This window comes from Aquila chrysaetos, chromosome 7 (assembly GCF_900496995.4).
Source record: "Aquila chrysaetos chrysaetos chromosome 7, bAquChr1.4, whole genome shotgun sequence".
Lineage (NCBI taxonomy): Eukaryota > Metazoa > Chordata > Aves > Accipitriformes > Accipitridae > Aquila > Aquila chrysaetos.
Genome location: NC_044010.1, coordinates 12,507,192 through 12,527,503, shown reverse-complemented (window position 1 = coordinate 12,527,503; position 20,312 = coordinate 12,507,192). Strand labels below are relative to the sequence as shown.

General features: G+C 42.8%; 1 protein-coding gene across 2 annotated transcripts; it reads right to left on the bottom strand.

Moving 5' to 3' along the window:
* Window positions 1-864: 864 nt before the first annotated feature.
* TAGLN3 (transgelin 3) lies at window positions 865-13,108 on the bottom strand. Of its 2 annotated transcripts, XM_030020462.2 has the most exons (5): window positions 12,723-13,108; window positions 12,113-12,294; window positions 11,081-11,255; window positions 5,622-5,724; window positions 865-1,419 (listed from the first exon to the last, which is right to left on the bottom strand). In XM_030020462.2, exons 2-5 carry the CDS (start codon window positions 12,290-12,292, stop codon window positions 1,278-1,280), a joined length of 600 nt encoding a protein of 199 aa, XP_029876322.1. In that variant the 5' UTR covers window positions 12,293-12,294; window positions 12,723-13,108; the 3' UTR covers window positions 865-1,277. The 2 variants fall into 2 exon arrangements, with proteins under 2 accessions (XP_029876322.1, XP_029876323.1); XM_030020463.1 differs by lacking the exon at window positions 12,723-13,108 and having other exon boundaries at window positions 12,113-12,600.
* Window positions 13,109-20,312: the final 7,204 nt, after the last annotated feature.

Genomic DNA, 20,312 nt, shown 5'->3' with positions numbered 1-20,312 from the left:
TTCTCACCTCTGTCTGATGGATTGTCCTTTCATGGTGAAGAATTCCCCAGGTTTGGAGACTCACCTGCTACTGGGTGTACTGGGTCTGGCTGGGATGGAGTTAACCTTCTCCCCAGCATCCCGTAGGGTGCTGTGCTTTGGATTTGTAACTAAAGCAGTTGATAACAGACCACCAGTGTGGTGGCTATTGCTAAACAGTGCCCGCACAGTGTCAAGGTCTTCTCCCTTTCTCATTCTGCCCTCGAAGCTGGGGGTGGGCAAGAAGCTGGGAGGGGACACAGCTGGGACAGCTGACCCCAATTGACCAAAGGGATATTCCAGACCATATGGTGTCCTGGTCAGCAACAGAAGCTCAGGGAAAAAGAGGAGGAAATGGGTACGTCTGTGGTAACAAGTAACCGTCGTGTATACTGAGGACCTGCTTTCTGGGAAGTGGCTAAATGTCTGCCTGCCAGTGGGAAGGTGTGAATTAATTCCTTATTTTGCTTTGTTTTCACACACAGCTTTTGCTTTCCCTATTAAACTGATTTTAGCTTGATCTACAAGTTTGCCGGCTGCAGTCAACCCAGCACACTAAGTCAAGGGAAATCTGAGCTAAACTGGGTGGGACTACATGAATCAGATTCAATGGATAAGACATCTTTTCTTCTTTTTAGGAAAAGACATTGGGTGTGCCTTTAAACAAACACTAAATTGAGCATGTAACACACGACTGTAAACACTATAGCAAGGAGTCAGTCAGAGAGGGCTCTGGGTTAGAGGTGAGACAGGTTGACCATTCAAAACATTTAACTCCTTAGTACTGTACCACGTGGTCATTGGTTTTAATTGCTTTTACCTCCTTTAAATAACAAGTCTAAGAGGTGTCTTTAATTTGTCTTTATTCTTAGGTCAAACAATATCATCACTGAATTGAAGAACGAGGTTACTGGTTGAAATACAAGTGCAGTGTGAGACAAACATGGAAGATAACACTTTGCAAATAAATTAATACAGAATAATTGTCTTTGCATAGTTCAGAAGTGAAAAGTAGGAGGCAGCAGTGCACACGTGCTGTGAACTGACACACACCACCACGAAAACCCAAGTTCCTAGATGAATTTTTGCAGCTGCAAATAAAACAAACCAAAAATACCCCAAACCTCAGAGAGCGCTAACTATTAAAAAACAGGCAGAAAGGGAACTAAAGAGCTTTTTTTTTTCTTTTGCCTTTTTTTTTTTTTTTTTTAACAGACCATGCTGCAGAAGGAGTGTTTTCTCTACAGACAGAGATGCTTTTAGATAATCTGCCTTGGCATCCCATAGCCTGTCATACCCGACTGTGATGCTCCTTTGTTGCTGCCCATCTGAAGGCCTATTACGTTCTGCCCCTGACGAAGCTGCTCTTCTGAAAATCCTCTTCGATTCTGCTGTGCTTTCCTGTCCAGACAGACACAAAAAAGCAACATAAACACATACCATCGTTCTGCATATGCCCAGAGGATCACGAAAGGTAATCTGAAATTGGCTCATGTTAACTGACGTGTCCCCTGTAATGCAATATTTCGTTTGCACCATCCCATGGGCTGGACAATACTGGCTGGGCTAATTGCTTTCCTGCAGTTAGAAGTAATGCTCTAGTCAAACCTACACCACTTCAGACTTTCACTGTAGTACTTATTCCAGATCCTCAGGAGACTTCCCCAGCAGCTATGATAGGTAAAATATTTATGTAGTGCTGTACATAACACACATAATAGGGTTAATTTTTGTTAAGCCCTATGGCTCTTAACAGCTGTAGTCCATGGAATCTAATCAATGGGACACCTGTGCTATAATACAAGCTGATACCCATCTCCAGCAACAGTACAAATTGGTATAATTTAACTCAGTGGAGTAAATAAGGGCTGAATGTACCCAGAGAGACAATGGGTCAGAGAAGTGATTTGCTCGTTTTTGCAGAGCGGATGGTGGTTTCCTGCAGGACGGAACAATTGCTCTGCTGCCATTTCCAGATCTCTCTCCTCTAAGCAATAGACTTTCCCCTTTGCACCTGTGTCTTAACTGTATGACAGTCCTTTATCTTCTGTCAAAACATACTGACCACTTTTGTTCGGTGTCCCTGGTCTCAAAAGCCCTTTGGATCAATGAACCTTTGTTGGAGTTTAAAAGGAGCCTCTTTTCCCTGAAAATAGCACTGAGGGCCAAAGTGGTGGTTAAGAAGCAGCACAAATGTTTGTACCCTGCTGCCTTGCAAGAAATTGTTCATCTTAATCTTTCGTTTATACAAGGTGGGGAAAGCAAGTAATTTACAAGGGAGAAGGATCAGTCTGTTGCTACCAAATAAGCTGTATGAATCGGCAGAGACCCAGACAGAGGGAGGCTCTCAATCAAGCAGACTCTACTCCCACCCAGGTACAATCTTTCTCCCCACTGTGTCTGTTTGTCCTTGGATCGGGTTACCCTGCAATATGGCATCCCCTTGCAATTCCCCTTTTCTCCCCACCCCACCACTAGATGAGAATGCTAGATTAGGCGCCTGCTGTGATTGAAAACCATCAAAATGATCCTCTCTGTGAGGGTCTGATCCTGTACTGTGCTAAGCACGCTGGCTCGAGTCCAAAAAAAGCACTTAAACTCTTTGGTAGGCTCAGGGTGTTCAGGACATTGCAGGAGAAGATCCCATGTCGGCATGAAAGCCCAGCAAAGCAGAAAGGTGAGAAAGATCCACAGGAAACCAGTACTGACCTGTCATTTTTCAGTACATGTCTCCAGTGTTAATGTATAGACTAGTAAGAGGGCTTATAGAAGCCCATCACAGGCTCTCCCATCCCACAGCTCTTGCCAGAAAGCATGCCGGTTTGGAGGGAGGCACGCAGAACTGCAGGCGCCTCAGAAAGCAACCCCCAATCACTGCTGCTTAATTTCTTTTCCAGAATACTTACACGGGCACCAAACTACTGCCAGGATCTCCACGAGAGGATGTTTTTAGAACTACTCCTATTACCTAATTGAATCTCAAGTTCACTGTGTCTGCCTTTATTTTAATTAAAATCCCAGGAACACATACTATTATTTTTTTTCTCTTTTTTCCTAGAATTTTCAGCTGTGTTGTGGAGTAATTCCACAGAAAGTTGAAAAGTAACTCTGAACAGGAAAAAAATGAGAACTGCAAAGCAGAAATAAAAAGAGATACTAAAGGGAAGCCTGGATATGCTAATAGAAGTTGATTACATATACAGTTTGGATCATACAGTGTTATTTTTACCATCAGAAGCACCGCATTTAGTATATGATAGTCTTATAGATAACAACCCCTACTTACATTTTGCTTTTAGGATGGTGGAAATGGCCTTAACTGAGACCGTAGAAAAAGAGGTGAGGGCAAGTCTATTCCCCGCGGTGTCTCGCACTATGTCAAGGTCTGTTTGGCCTGTCTGCCATCAGCTGGCATCACTCTTACCGCAAACTGAGCCCGCCAGATCTGTTACCTTTTTGTGCCAACTTTGCACCAGTGCTTGCGGTTGCCAGCACACAAGGTAACAAACAGCCATGGATCCGTGAACCTTGGTAGGGCACGCAAGGAAGCGGGGAGTCAGGTCTCATGGGACTGGGTATGCGAGACCCTGGCAATGGAAAGTTAAATGGCCTAGTTCAAGTGGGGAGGTATCTTAATCTCTGTAGATCCCTGCATGGATACACTTATTCCATTTAATCTTGACTTCTTTAACTTAAGGCAATTAAGAATCAGCCTGAAAGCCCTGACTCCTGACTAACATTGGGTGGCAGTGAGGGGGCTTGGTCTGCCTGATGGGATGCGTAAGCTACTCAGAAAACAGCTCCTGATCTGCAATACGTTATTTCCTTATAGAAATAACACCAGTTTTCCTTAAGGCAATGGCTATAAAATGGTATTTCAGGGGCTGCAATAGATATGGATTGGCTATCCAAGCAGTACGGGCAGGACAGACAGCTAGGGCAGAAGGGAGGTGATCACATCTTCGTTTATGCCAATGAAAACTGTTCCCACCCACAATTAAGAGTCCAGATGAAAATAAATTTTTCCATGTAGGATTTTGTTTTAGTAACATAAAACAAATAAGCCTGTCTGGGCCATAGTGATTTCATGTCTGGTTTATATTAAAGCATGTAACTGGATTTGAACCCAATTTTAAACCCAATTATATTCCATAAATACAAATCTATTTGTGCACTGTATTGTATTAAGTTAATTTAAACTAATTTCATATAAAGAATGCATAGGACTTATTCACCTAAAATTCAAGTCTCCCTTAGCCTCAGTTAAACCAGCTCAAGGTTTAAGACAGCCCAAGTGAAGTTTGCTTTACTTTTGCTGGGCCTCATCAAGACATCCGAAAATTCAAGGAAACCGAAAACAAGCAGCCAGCACTCTTTTTGCTAACATGCCTTAGGCATTTTGGCATAAGAAGTACTCTTGGATGGCAGAATCTCATGTCAATAATATGCCTGTGGGGCAGGAGGGCTAACTGTGGGAGGATTGCCTTTTCTTCCTGTCCCTGCTTCTCAGCCTCCCTAGCCAAAACAAACGGAGTTTTAGAGCAAATAAACAGTTTTGCCAAGGCAGAGAATTCTTCACAGATAAGTGGTACTCCCCAAGAAAAAAAGATGACTAGGAAATGAAATCATTTTTATTTTGATGAAAAATGGAAAGAGGCTTCATGCCTTCTCTTTGCTCAGTAAAGGGGTCACTATATGGGGGTTTGCAGACATCCATGACACCCTTGTCTTCATTAGTCTTTCTGTCTGCTATCTGATGTCAGGCAAAAGTACCCCTTTCCTGCCAGCTAATCTTAGGACACACTTATCTGCATGGCCGCTGCCATTTTCATTCCCTTTTCTTCATAAATGGATATAGAGGATTAGCTGAAGCTGCTAAATAGATGAATGTCATCAAAGTGGTGACTGAATTTCCTAAGTATCATTGCTCTCCTTCTAGGGAATAAGAGTCAGGGATAACGTCAGTGGACAAGAAAATTATGTCTCTTTTTCAGTGACGAGCGTGGGCTCCTCACGCAGCGAGATGGATATGCTACGCAGGTGCCTGCAGCAGGATGCTGCACTCCTGCCTGTGTGCACTACCAAAAGCCAGGCAGCCGGCAGGGTGCCCACGCACGCCCACGTCCACACCAACACAGCCTGTAACAGCCTCCTCCAAAAGCGGCACCTCCAGGAGGAAACCAGCGCTGGAGCCACGGGCAATGAGCTCCTCAGCTCCAGCAGCGCTGTCCCTGCTCCGGGGCAGGAGGCACACGTAAGGTGATGTGACAGGGCTGCATGAGAAAAGGCTGCGCTACACAGCTCCCACAGGGCTCCTCCCCAGCAGCACTGGCGTAACTTTAGGCCGACAAGGTATGGTGGGACGTGGGCCTAGCCGTGATGCTGATAAAGTTGGGAACCAGCGAAGGGTAGAAAATGTTGCTGCCTGGTTGGGTCTTTGCTTCCCTCCTCTAGACTCCGGAGAGAAAATCTCTCCGTTACAAGGAAACCGTGGGAAGATTCTTCTCTTCCTTTCCCAATAAATTTCCTTAAAGCCTAAAGGCAGACAATATTACCAGCTTCCCGGGGAAGACAGCTCGGAGCAGCTGGGCTTTGGACTTTACCTGTGAAACCAGGATGGATCCCCTTTGTAGCAGCCGTCATCCTTGGTGACTGCCAAACTGCCTAGAGCCATTAAGGTTCTCTGCACTGCTGCCATGTCCTTCCCTAGAAAGCCAGACAGTGAAATTAATATAATAGATCCTCGCACAACAAATAGCTTGGCACACTGATAAACAGTCTTATCCAATGTATTAACTAACTCCCTCAGCTCCCCTGAAAAAGTGCACTAATAGCATTATAAATGCTATTTTACTGTTGCTGAAATGGAGGTACTGACATGCAAGAGCTTATTAAAAGTCATCAAAGGAACAGTGTTAAAGCGAAACTTAACAATTCAGACTTTTCCAGGCCTCTGGCTATTTTAATGCCTTCCCCCATACTATTTTAAGTCCTTCTAGATAACCCTTTTGGCAAAATTTTCTCCGAAGAGATCACTTTGGTGTACAAAGAATGGTAATATACACAGTAAAACATGGCTTAAGGTGTACAGTGTGTTAAATAACAGTGCTGTGTCTCAGTTTCTTCACCTGTAAACTGGTAAGACTGATGCCACCATTTAACCCCTGGCAATTCCAGACAGTCCCTGTGCTAACAGAGCTCACAGCAGTCCTGGAGAGCTCCTCTGCAGATAACTCCTATCAGTCCTTCCCAATTTAACCATCAGATCACCTCCCAAATCCTTCCTTTCTCAAGCTGCCAAAAATCATAGAATCATAGAATGGTTTGGGCTGGAAGGGACCTTAAAGATCATCTAGTTCCAGCCCCCCTGCCATGGGCAGGGACACCTTCCACCAGACCAGGTTGCTCAAAGCCCCATCCAACCTGGCCTGGAACACTTCCAGGGATGGAGCATCCACCACCTCTCTGGGCAACCTGTTCCAGTGGCTCCTGCCATCCAGCCCACTATTCTTCTACTTCCTCCCTATGTTACCTCACTTCATTCCTCATTTCAAAAAGTCAGGGCTCATCTCATCTTTAGCCAAGTAAAAGTTACATATCTGGTCATCACTGGTTCTTTAGGTTCCCTCCACAAACAACAGTGAGAGAAAAGCTCAGGGGATAATTTATGCCATCTGTATTGGGAAGGGTGAAATTGCCTATCAATCGCTTGCTTAGACGCACAACTTCCACCTAACTGAAAATTCACCAGGTTTCCAAAAGGGCACCTTATACCTTTTGAAATATAAGGCTTATTTTCAATAGAGGTTTGCATTTAAAAACTGGTATCTCCTCCTCCTGTGTCTCCTTCCAAAATGAGGATAATAAATAAATTTTGCTTTTTGGTCAACATCTTTTCTGATTCCTCCAGTGAATTAAAAAAAAAACCACAAATGAAACCAAACCAAAACCAACAAGGGAAACACAGAAATTTAAAAAAAATTAACATTGCTCCTTTTTTCTTGGTTCTTCCCCTGCACTTTGTCACTTGGTGTAAAAAGGGCAGGGAACATATAGACATCAGAGTCAGACAGACTTTAACTCATTACCCAATGCAGACATGTTAACTTTTGGAAAACTTTCTAGCAAAAATGAGTTGCAGCATGTATTTCCAATTGTGTGAGGTGGTAAGTTGAAATCTGCCTTTTGCCTCTCCCTTCATCTGAAATCCTTCCGTAAGTGTTTCTATGACTCTCCTCCCTTTCTTCCTGTTCCAGTTCTTCCTCTTTCCTAAAATAATTTATCTAGTTAAGAGATCTGATTCTGACTGTAAGTTCTTCATGTGGGAAAATAAGTAATTCATAAAACCATGAGATACTAGAGACATGATGATGATAACAGATTTCAGAAATACCTCCAGTGGACCAATATTAATGAAAATCCCTGTAGACCAGCTGGAGCGTAGAGGGAAGCGAGCGTTGCGCGTTCGTGTTTATGCTATGCATCACCCTGATTATAGGCAGATGCAGTTCAGGGCTTTGGTTCGTACAAACCCAAATGTGTAACACACTGGCAGAGGTGAGGAAGACACCCTAAAGCTGAAAACATATAGCAGCTTCCAACTGTGGCTGTCATACACAGCCTATTAAAGTTTATAGCAACCCTATCTGCAGGGGAACATTTGCTCAGAAAATAAATTGTCAGCCATCCAGAATCCTCATTTTACTGTATTTGTTAACACAAACTGCATCAGACGGGGTCCTTGCTTAAGAGGGCAGCTGAAGAGCCGACCTCCCACACGCGTACGTACACAGGCGCACATGGAAGAGCGCGAGGCAGAAACCCTCAGAGCTCCCCGAAGCAGCAGATGTACCATATGCTGTCACAGCTGCCACATACAACGTCCTTGGGATGCCTCCCGTGTAACAAGGAGTGCGGCGACTGATTGGGATGAAGAGGGACGTGAAGAAGGATTTAAAAGTGAATGAGCTGAATAATGACGGCAAGGGCAGAAAAAAAGAAAAAGAAACAAAAGACGGGTAGCAAAATACGATGATCGGCCTCGCGGAGCCATCTGGCAGCCCCCCCCCGCCCCAGCTCTGCGCTCAGCTCTGCTTTATTTGTCACTGGCGAGTGGGAGATGCCGCAGGGGAAAAACAGACCGAGTGGGAGCCGAGTGCCACGTGACAAAACAAAGCCATGGCCACGGCCCTGCTTTGCGGAGCCTCCTTGCTGCGTCCGAGGGATGCTGCGGGTGAGGGAACACCCCAAATCCGTGTGGTCTTGTGACATCTGCCCTCTTCCACCAAAGGATATGAGGGGCTCGGTGGGCAGCATAAAAAGGGCTGTGAAAAACTTTAAATTTCCACTGAGAAACTCACCTACCGCTGCAGCCACCTGACAGCAGGGATAACCCACACCCTCTGAAGCCAGGCTTGACGCTGGCGTTGCAGAAAACTGCGGTCAGTGCCTTCCCCCAGCTCCAGTACTTGCTCACTGACAGCCACGTGGGCTGCCTGCCCGGGCCCCCAGCCTCAGCCTCCCCGAATCCAGCCGCGGGGACCCACGCCGACAGCACTGCCTCTGCATCTTCAGTGTCCTCTTTGCATCTTCAGTGTCCTCTTTGCATCTTCAGTGTCCTCTGCAGCGTGCTTTGAAGAGCACAGCCTCGCAGCGGGTCCTGGCACTGCCTGCACAAGGAGGAAGGGGCCTTTGCTCACTTCTTACGGTAAACCTTTCTCTTTGGGGGAAAAGGCCGCCTTCTCCAGGTCCAGAAAGGGGAAGGTTCAAACCCAAAGATGGAAAACTGCTCCGCATACGATTCCTGAAATGCTTTTTTGTAAAGGCTGAACGAGTACTCAGAGGTACAGCTGCCTCCTGCCTGCCTGGAAAGATACCGGGGCGGTATCTGTAAAAACCAGCGAACATAGTATCTTGGGCATGGATTAGGGAAAGCTGCTCAGCACAGTACGTTGAAGTAAGAAAGGACCAGAAGAGAGGCGATGCTTCTCCTGGGCCAAGAAGTCACAGAGATGAAGAAAAATGCACCAGATGGACTGAGTGAGTTCGAAACAGCCGACAGCAGATTGCATCCTAAAACATTTCCATTAATCATTACTAAGAATTTCAAAGCAAAAGCTCTCGGAAAACAATTAGTGCCAGAGAAAAGCTGTTTTTCAGTCACACATACTTTTCTTTCCCTATAAACATACAATGACATCTCCTCTCTTTCTAAAGAGGTTATGGCCTGAAGTGTAGGAGCGCTGTAATTGTGACATAGTGAAAAAGAGACCGTCCTTTCTCTCCAGCTAATGCATCCAGGTTCAGACGATTCAGCCCTGAAGCAGCACAGATGCTAGAGGTCAGAGTTACGGTTAGACACAAAAAGCTTGCAGTGACTCACTGCTGGAGAGACATACTGTTTCATCTCAGCACTGAAATGAGCAGCAGGAGGGATGAAAAAGGAGTGGGAAAGTGAGGAGACACAGATTAGCTTTGGGAAGTCCTAAAATAACAGCGGAGAAAATTCTTGTACGTCTCCCTCCTAGGTTGCGAGTTGTGTTTTGACTTCCTGTCCCCTGGAAGTTACTAGCTTTTTTCCTTATGTCTGTTGAGAAAAGGTCATGAGTGAAAGGAAGAGAAATGAGGAGAAAGCCACCATCATTAGGAGCTTTTTGTCTCCAAAGCAAGTCCTTTTCATCGTAAGGATCAATGTACCATACTTTCATTTGCATGGTGTGAAGCCATTATGAGATGCAAAAGACTGCAAAGATCAGCCATCTGAAATGAGCTATTATCATCCCTTACAAGATAGATGGAGCTTCTCTTTCAACAGCCTGCGAGGCTGAGCGGGGGAGGGTGTTACTCCAGGGAAGTGAAAATGCCTTCATTTAAGACATTTAAAGGTAGATTGGATTAAACACTAAAGGCTGAACTGGAAGAAACAGTCCTGCCCTTGTGCCCAAAGGTAGCATTTGTCAAGCAGATCTGGCACCCTGAGAACATTGTGGATCCCAGTAACTCCAGCTGTCAGTATGTCCTTCCCTTCTAACCCATCCATAAAGAGCTCCCTAGTCCTTCATTCCTCAAGCTGTCCTTCAGAGGAGGGGTCTCTTCCACATATCCCGACAGCCTGTGAAAACAGACCCCACTTTTTTTGCTCCATGTGTGTTCCTACACAAACTATGCTGACTAGCTTTCTTGATGGATCATTTTCCTCTTTCCACTGTTTCATTCTCATGGCAGATTTTTGACCCTTTGTGCCTGCCTTTCACTACCCTGCAGCTGTCCTTGCTCTGAGCCCTCGCACAAAGTGTTTTGCGTCACCTTGTCCAGAGAGAGACAGGATATACGGTGTATTTGGCTAGAGCACCAGGAAGGGATGCCTCACCCCAGAAGAGGGCAAAGCCAGCCGTGCGAACGCACAAATGACTCAGCTCTTCGGGAACTAGAACTCGCAGCTTCCATTTCGAGCATGGGATGGAGATAGCCTTCACCTGGGTTACTGCAAAACCACAGGGGCACTCTGAATTTTTTTGCTGTTGCCATAGTGACCTGTCTTAACAGACTGTATCCTCAGAGAGAGATGCTCAGCTAACATGGTGCTAGCAGTGAGTTTTGCTTCTCGCTGGTCATAAATGAGCCCTCATAAGCTTTGCAGGGGCATATATGCTCCTGGGAATGTATTTTATAGCTGTAATTTAAGCTTTGCTTGTAATTTGAAAACTGCAATAAAATTTTGTCATCAGAAAATAAGGGGTTTCCATATTTGCTATTAGAAGCTATTTACTTAGAAATAATTAGCATAGCGAACATTTGTTTTATTATGTCTGTGGATTTCTATCAGAATGATGGGCTTTTGGATAACACATGAGCTTGGAAATGCTCCGTTATGTCCTCAGGGTAAAATAAAACCCTCAGAGGAGATAACGCACCACCGGAAGAACATGGTAATGAGGTAAGGCAAACAGAAACAAAAGATAATTACATTAGAGAATATGCCTTAGACAAAATGCACCATTACAACCCATCAAAGCGAAGTAAAATGAAGACTGCAAGCTGACTTCCAGTTTATTATTTTTACCTTCCCATAAATCCACTGTCTGGAAAATATCTGTTGTTCTTACTCCGTAGATTTCAGCAGCTTTTAAGAACTGAGAAATTTGTTCCATCTGCTTGAAAGCCATTTTTGATTCAGAAATCTTTGCAATGGGCTCATTTCCCTTTGGATGTAAACTGTTTATTAACTTGCATAACAGCTGAGAGACAAATACAGAAACAAAATTAGAAAGCAGTCACCAAACTAGAAGGCAATTTCTGCACATGAAATGATGCTGCAAAATGCTTTTGACCTGGCCAGTTTCTGTCAGGGACATAATTTCTTCAATTAAAATCAAAGAAGTGAATTGATAATACTCAAAGTATATTAGAAATGCATTAAAGCTTTCATTAACTGATGGCAATAGCCTGACCATATAAATCCTAATCTGCTAGAAACAACAAAGCAATCACTGGTAAAGGTTATATAACAACTGACAGAGAAGAAACCACATGCCCGAGCCAAAAAAATAAGCAATGTCAATAGAAATATTGTTAAAGTCACATTGGCAGAGAATCAACGATTAGCGTATTCTTACAGCCCACTGCAAACAGCAGCATCTGCCTGTTGTTCAATAAACCAATGGAATACAATGTTTCAGCTACAGAATTATTCCCAAGAAGCAAACAAATATGACATAATCCAATCCTTCAAATTTTCTATATCTCTTCACATTTCCCTGTCAACACTGATTATTTCTTAAAGAGAAAAGCATACATCTGATTTTAAAACAGATCTCATTTAACTGTATGAGAAAAGGTGCTGAAGGAATGAGTCATACTCATATATAACATGCATGACTCATAAGAATCATAAGTGCTGTACTAATTGCAGTGCACTAGTAAAATAATTTTCTTCTGAGATTTAGACTCCTGGTCAAAAGGAAATAAATCAGATACTAAGATCTATATTTTTGCACTGGCTGTGAGCTCTGACCAATATAGCTAGATGAAGACAAAACCCAAGGACACCGTGCATATGAACACATGCAAGTATATAATTGAACAAAACACTTACCGTTCCATCCATCAACCAGGTCTGAAAATGTTGCCTTCCAGGAGGAGGGTGCTCTATCTGTTCTCCACACTGTACAATAATCCAGTTCACCAGCCTAGACTCTAATTCCGGGTCATATTTCTGTTCAATCTTTTCCTGAACTTCTCGGCTTAAGCCATAGCTTGGTCCTCTGTTAGCCATCTCTGGAACCAAAGCAGAACTTACTTAGTGGGTAGAGTCCTGATCTGCAGCTTTGAAGTCCGCACCGGAAAATTAAAGAATAAAAGAGTGAGCAGCCTGCCCTATACGTTAGACAGTTGAACAGATGTTCGTCAACACTGAAAGTAACTGTATGGCACCGGTTATAGCTGTTGTGCAGAACAGGGGAGGGATCAACGAGGGAATATCCTTTTCCAAAAGCACAAATCAGCTACAACATTTTTTTTTTTTTTTAAAGAAGGAAAAAACAGCAGTCCCCCCTGCCCAACCACAAAAACAGAAGAAGAAAAGCAAGATTTAAAACAGAGTAGTTTAAAGAGAGGCTTCTGCTATGTTTACAGAGAATACAATAGAGTTCTCAGATCAATGTTAAAGCTGCCTGCAAATCCAAAAGCACTTTAAAATTGCCTACCTAATACTTGCTAATAAGAAGAAGGTTGTACATGGGAGCTCAAGCAATCCGATTAAAGATGCAGTCAGGGTCTTCCTCAGCAGAGATGCAGGGAGGGATATCCAGAGATCAGCAAATTGGAAAGCCTCGATGAATTTAAGAGACGAAGGCTGCCACAATGCCCTGCTGCTGCTGCAGCATCGTGGTTTGAAGAACAGTGTATCGATTTGATTTTCCTCACATATGAGGAGGGTCAAAGCAGGGGCGTTGCTAAGAGCCATTAAAGAGGCCTGCCTACTCAGTCACAGCCTGGGGATCTGTTTATCTCGCCCATCTGCAGTCTGGTTTCACGCATGTTTCCTCAGCCTTGCACCGTACACCCTACAGTCTCAGTTTTACTCCACCTAGTCTGCATCAACCCAAACTGCACCAAGCATCCCAGCGCCAGATAGTTCGAAATACAAATAGAGGGACTTCACCAGACTTCACTCTGTTAAACAAAGGTAACAGAAATGACTATGCATCTCGTTTATTTTTAATCACAAAGCAGAAGCAAATCCTTTTTCTCCCTGTTCTGCATCGCGATGCTAAGCAGGCTTAGAGTGTGAAAAAGTAATTTCTCCTCCTCCCTGTTCAAGTGCTGATAAAAAGTTTCAACAAGGGGACAATAGGATGAAAAGTCAAGGAGGAGAAGGCAGGTAGTAGAATGTTATTATCATCCTATCGTTAGTACGTATTAGGCTATCAAATAGTGCAATAGTGTCCCGAGAACACAACTCGAACCACTAAAAACAAGGGGAAATCACCGAAAACTAGCAAACCTACTATAAAAGCACAAGGATGGTATTTTCTGCTGGTATGAGTCAGCATACCTCCAGTGATAGGAGGGAGCTATGCCCATGCACAGTAGTTTAAATTTTGATTATATCACTGCAGTGGTGGGAGGGGAGAGAAGGAAAGTTAAGACAAGAGACTTTGCTTCTGGTCTGATTTGCACAGATTTATCCTTTATTAAATAAAATCATTTTGTTCCCCTCTGCGTTGCACCAGACTTTCTCAAATGTCTTTCATCCATGCTGTATTATCCACCCTGCTACAAAATAGTTCCCTTTTGCCAAGTGATTCATGTTCAGCTTAATATGAAAGGAGGCTGATAAACCTGAGGTGGATTCACAGTCGGCTTTGCCAACAAAAGTCCTTCTGCTGCAGTTAAAAAGAAAAAAAAAAAAAGGGAAAGGAATACAGCTCCTTGTATATCTATCTCATAATGGTCTCTTCATCCATTACTTTCTCATTTTTAGACCATGAATTCTCAGATTTATACTGCTTTGGATGCTGCGGGGCTTGAGCAGACTCAAGAGATGAAAAATTTAATAGATCACCTAATTCATTGGTGTCCTCCACAGGCATTTCTTTTAGTGCTTTCCCTTCTCTGCACTGGTAGTTTTAAAACCTTATGAAATATTTGGTTACATAACTCAGAGCATGCTACGTGACAGGGCCACCGCTTGAGCACTTTCCATCCCAGCGAACATGCTGTTGAAGGCACAGCAAATGCGCAAGAACCAAGACTGCAAACCAAGCCTGGAGATCAGAGGAGGAGTAAACTGCAGCTGCAACAGTAAAAGTAAAAGGCAGTACATGAATTTGACGTCCTTTCCATTCAAGCAACTGTTAAGGGCCAGGCCTTACACTCCTCAGCCAGTCCCACAAAGCTTTATTTCGCACTTTCAGATCTTTTTGTGTTCTTCTGTTTAGAAGCGAGCTACCTAGGTTGCTTGGCTCTTTCTGGTGACACAAGGGTGTTCAGTGCTCCCTGGTGATGAGATTTCAGGAAAGCCACCTACCTTTGCATCAGCCCCTGACCCCGTTTCCTAATTTGGGGCCAGGCACGGGTAATTTAACTCTCCTAAGCTGCAGAGCAGAGGTCTCCCCCTTCACAGATGTTGGCTATGCAACCTGTTCTCGAGGGACTGTTCCATACTGTGAAAGCTGAAAAGCAAGCTTGGCCATCAATATCAATTTTTAATACGGCTTTGAAAACCAGGAAAGCTGCAGAGGATTGGAAACATGCCAACCCCCCCCGATATTTCCAAAGTACGACTAATCAAATTATAAGTCTGTTTCTGTGCCATCAATCCTGGGAAAAACAATGGAATGAATTAATTTTTTTTAAAGCGATAGTGTTGATGCAATTTACTAAAAGCTCTGCAATACATTAGAGCTGCCTACTGCACGACACGTTGATTAGGGAAGTAAAGGGACTCCGAAACAACATGACACATTAAAGAGATTAAAGCTGACTAACTAGTAGGTCCTATAACATGACTGTAACTGAAAAATCATTAATGATTGCGTATATTTTTATTCAGTTTGTACAAGAATGTGTTCCCAGGCCTGCACTATTTAATATGTTATTAGAAGTCACAAAAAAAGCCCAGACTCCCAAGAAGATCCCAGCTTATGCAAGCTGTGATGAATAAACAACAAAGATAAAGAAAACTCCTTGAAAGCAGTCTACCTGGAAGCAGGCAAAAATGTGTCTCATTGCAGCCAAAGTCTAGCCATCTTCAGAACAGTGCTTTCCAGAACGTAGCACTCTGTCCTATGAAAACGCAGATGTTAAGAAAAAATGCAGAGGGTGATGGAAGATAAGCAGGTGGGCACAGAAGCTGGGTAAGACACTGTGACCGAAAGTCTTGGCTGAATAAAACAAGAGGTGCAACAGCAATGGGAATATCCTATCCAGTTCTGCAATCGCTCTCCAGAAAAAGTGGTGAAAGAATGAAGTAAATTCAAATAGTCACTTCAGTAACCAGAGGATTGAAAATTAGAGCCTTTACAGTAACCACCTCAGAAGGATTATCTGTTTAGCTCATCAAAACTAGAAGTTAAGAAACGGCAAGCACACGTGGCTACAAAGCAAAGAAGAACTGAAGGAACTCGAGTTGCTTCTGTTGGACACAGGCATATTAAAGCCTGATGGCTAGAAATGTAATGTGTGGAAGAAAGGGGCAGGTTTTCAGCAGCAAAGGTACTACCATTAGAACACTTCACCCACTGCTTCCAATGGATTTTGTCCTCTTATTTTTCTTAGAAACACAAGATTGGAACTTATGACTAAAAATAGAGATGAAGCTTGGATTCTTGAAGTAGGATTTCATGCCTATAAGCGCTATGGCTCATCTTATGCTTTCAGATAATCACAATATTACCCTATAAATTTAAAAATTTTTGAAAATCTATAAACAAATGCTGCCAACAACAAAAAAAACCTGACATTAATTAGCTCACTACCCACATTTAGATCCAGGGTAACTCAATAGGTTTCAGTGTCTTCCAGCTGGAACACAGAGGGAAAAGTAAAACTTATCCTGCTACAGAGCAACCCTTAATCTTTGTTAGATTCACTGTTTTGCAATTCCCTCCTTAGAAAGAGCCTGGTATTTCAGCCATCCCAAAGCACTATCTTTCAAAGTATGCTGGGTCAATTCCCATCAGGCAAAGCTATCCAGCAATTAGAATAACTGGGAAGTCCAAGCTCTATTTCCCAGGTCTGCCACTGTGCAATAATAGACCTTTCATAAAAACAAAACAAAACAAAACAACAAAAAAAAAACCCAAACAAACAAACAAAAAAAAAAAAAACACAAAACCAAAAAACAAACCAGGAAATTTTCCAAAGCTATAAAACAGTTTACAACACCTCCCTTCACAAGGAAATTTCTGAAGAGCTGCTGAAAAATGCTCCCTGCATATACGCCTATGTCATGATGTCACATTTTCTAGAGTTGCAGAGAGGCTGCTAAGGTTCAATACAAGCTCAGTACAAGTACAGGGCCTTTTTCAGGGCGCCGCAAGGCCAGGGAAGTGCTCTGTAGACCCTTGGTTTTATTCATGGCCTTGCTTTGTCATAAGATACCTGGAGATTTTCTACACAAGGGAACTAGTCAGACTCGGGGAAAAAAGGAGCTATTGTAATATTGCCATGTTTTTAGCTGTGCAAACCAGGTGGCAGAGATATCAGAACCAGGGTACATTAATTTTAAAAATTCTAACTTCCCCATTAATTTGAAATCTAAAATCTGGAAAGCCTCGAAGACAAAAAGTGTTAACTTAAGCAAGTATCTTCTCTTTCACCTGCAAAAGGGTTTCTTTGCCAGCCCTGAAGATGTTAAGTCCCAAGCAAGTGCATAGTTTGAACACCCCAAATTTGGGATTAAAAGCAAAGTAATTCAGGAAGGAAGGACCTTCCTATTTGTGGGACAGAACAGAATACACCGACGCTCCGGTCTGCGGAACAAGGCAGCTCCTAAGGCTGCCATGACCAGAAGTGTTTCTGGGATTCACAAGTCATTGACCACCTTCCAGGCAGCTTGCCAGCAGAAAGTTACCACTTACCACTGGAAACCAACTCCCGTGGATATAACTGCCAGCATTCCTGATATTCAATACGACCTTGGAAGTGAGTTGTGCATTTTAATTCTCAGGATCTTTTGTGCTGGATTGACAGACTCCTTGAAAGAAAACCAACACATTTCATCATATCAATTTTTTATCTGTCCCCAATAAAAACAATACCTTCTGAGAACTACCTTGGTTTGAAAATTACGCATTGCGATACACATTTACCAGAAGAACAGAAAAGAAATAATACCTTTATTTCACTGAAATATAGGTCAAAACAGACAGCAAGATTTACAAATAAACATCCAAACAAGATCAAATCCCTTAACTAAAGAAATACTTCTTATGATTAGGGATTTAGCTTGGCTGCCAAGGACTTTTTCAAGAGTTGCTGTCCTAAAGACTAGCACACCCTGGCACACTTTCTACCAGCAAACCATGTCCAACACAGAAGCAAAGGAGAGGATTCTTACAAGGCCCAGACCTGATCCTCGGCAGCCCATGTCCTTCAGGGATTGCTTTTCCAGGACCAAAGTCTGGGCAGGCCACTTACATCACTTCAACCTTCAAGCGTGCTACTGTTCAGCATACCTTTGCCACAGATAGGAGCACCTGCTTCCACCCGGGCAGGCAGCAGTGACCTTCTCACGTTGCCACGTGGGAGGCAAGCAGACAACACGGTGCAGGTCAGAAGGCCCAAAAAGAACACCACCTTTCAGCTGCCAGCCTAAAAACATTTTAAATTTGTATTTTAGTTTCAGAACCAAGTGACTGGAAGTTTTAGCAGCTGTCATTTGCTTTTCATTCCAAATATAAATGCAGAGCTAGCCAAAGCTCCTTGCCAAACACAAATCAAGACACTGCAGCAGGCTGAGAACATGTCTATTCCTTACCCGTGAGCAGATCACAAGCTACAATTACTGAGTGCATCATATGGAGGATGCCCATTTCTCTTTAATGGAATAGAAGCATTGAACCATATAACATACATATGCAGGTCTTGAAAGAGGAACACAAGGTCAAGCCTGCAACTAGACTGCAATAGGTCCTGTAATTTAGATTTATGCATAACATAGCCAAGCCTGTAACTAACATTTTTCTGCTCTAGGCAAATATATTGAAGAGAGATGAGGTCCTACAGTCACAAAGTAAATCTGAGCTATATAAACTGATCTACGAGCAGTAAATCTGTGAGCGGTATATTTTTGTCCTTCATCTCTGTCTCTTCTTCCCAACCGTTAACAGTAATCTCTTCCCCTAGAAGACACCTGCCAGGAGAAAAGCAACACGCACAGTGGCATTAAAACCATGTACGTAGCAAGCCACCTGCTATTAACAGAATGGTGAGTTCCCTCTGCCTTTCCTGTCCCTGCTGGGCTTGACAACAAGGGCAGAAGGGCAAGAGCACGCACTGATTTTTGGTATTTCTGTATGTGTTCCTCCCACAGTTGTCGAATTTTCACCAAGCTTTAGTGACATTCTGCATTCTCACACATCTGATTGAATTTGTCCATCAGCCCAAAGCAGAGACCACTGATCTTAAGAGACAGGTGAAACACATAACCCTGCTCTATTTCCAGGGAAGCCTTTACCTTTAACATAGTTTTTTAGCACTTTAAAAAAAAAAAAAATTTGAAAGGGTAAGGTAGGCCTCTCTATAACAGCACAGCTGAGTAACTTAAAAATCAAAGAGGTTAAAATCTCATTATTCCCCAGGACACGATTTTCCCTCCCATCCCCCCCCTCCCCCGAGGGAATAGGGGCCCAGAAAAAATGACAAGCACAGAGCTAATGTAGCAACTCTGACCAAGGCACTGGTTCAGAAAATGTTGTAACTCTGTATTGCAGTACAACTAGAGCATTGAAAACATTTGAGCAGCTGCAGACACATAGCTGGTTGCAAGTTTCTCTCTAAGCACGTTTTAATTTGATATGAAAAGTATGGTACCATAAATCTCAGCCTCACTGAATAACTGCGTGGCCAAGACAGCCCGTAATCAAAATTAACATACAAATGAAACAGCAGGAGGCAGTTCTTCTAAGGCCTATCCAGCTAAGTTTTTTTGTGAACACTGCTTTGTTTGTATTTAGTGTTGATGCAAGAGAAAATAAGCTAACTAAACTGAAACTACATGAAACACTTAATACCATTTAACTCCAAAAAAAAAAAAAAAGTTGAAGTGTGCAATACAAAGCCAAACAACAGAAGAGACAAAAAAAGAATACTTGACAAGATAAAAATAAGTGTATATGAAACTGCTCAATATACACAGAATAAGAGCACTTGTTTATTAGGAAACAAGTTGAATGAGCTCAAGAGACTCTTTCAACACATACAGGTTTATTGCAGAGTTTAATGCCAAACACGGGAAAACATGCCTCACCATTTTCTTCCTTTTCAGAAAGCAGGATTGTTTGTTTCACAAGTCTCAAGTAGTTTGATTTTGCAACAGATCTGAAATTAAATTGTTGGTAAGGACTAGGGACAGTTGAGGTCAGCTGGTAATGCTTTTGTTTCTTTTTAATGAAAACTGTTACCCATTTTTTCTGGTATTATATGCTTATTAAGCTTCCTGCCTAGCTATAAAAGCTTTTTGTTATTTACTCATGAAATTTGAATGACTGTAACTAACTCCTCAGCAGGAGTTAATGTTATGTAATTTAAGCATTACATATACGATAAATACCTTGAGGTGCTTATTCAACTACTACTGTTTGATCAAAATCACCACCACAAGCAGCTGAGTTGCTCGGTTACTGTCCAGAGCTTCCTTGTACTGCGACAGCAGTGTCAGCCCCAACATGTCCGTACTACACTCAGTGACAGATGAGCCCAGAACTCATTTTCAGACCTGTCAAAAGTGAAAGACAATGAGAATGCTAACGACTTAAGCTAAGAGCGCTACTGAAAACAATTAAGTGTAGATTAAGGTATTCGGAGAAATCCAACACCCCTCAGGCAGCACAAGATAGTGTTGGTAAATTCGAAAGACACTGATCGTTTCATGTGAGTCAAGCTTACTATTGAGGAAATGTATGCTATATATTCACAAAACATACTTTGTATTTGGCAGCAAATTAGAAGTCCATAACAACAACAAAAAAATACAGAACATAGGAATTCATTACAAAGGATTTTAAAAATTTGCACCATGCAGAGCCTTCCAAACATGTAATACCTAGTTTAATACAGTATTTCTACAG

What these genes read in the sequence shown, in the direction of transcription:
- TAGLN3 (XM_030020462.2), bottom strand. Translation starts at nt 12,292, where the DNA reads ATGGCTAACAGAGGACCAAGCTATGGCTTAAGCCGAGAAGTTCAGGAA. An exon ending in GACAGTGGATTTATGGGAAG is followed by an intron (nt 5,725 to 11,080) that starts GTAAAAATAATA and finishes CTGGCTTTCTAG; the next exon opens with GGAAGGACATGGCAGCAGTG. An exon ending in GATCCATCCTGGTTTCACAG is followed by an intron (nt 1,420 to 5,621) that starts GTAAAGTCCAAA and finishes CTGTCTGGACAG; the next exon opens with GAAAGCACAGCAGAATCGAA.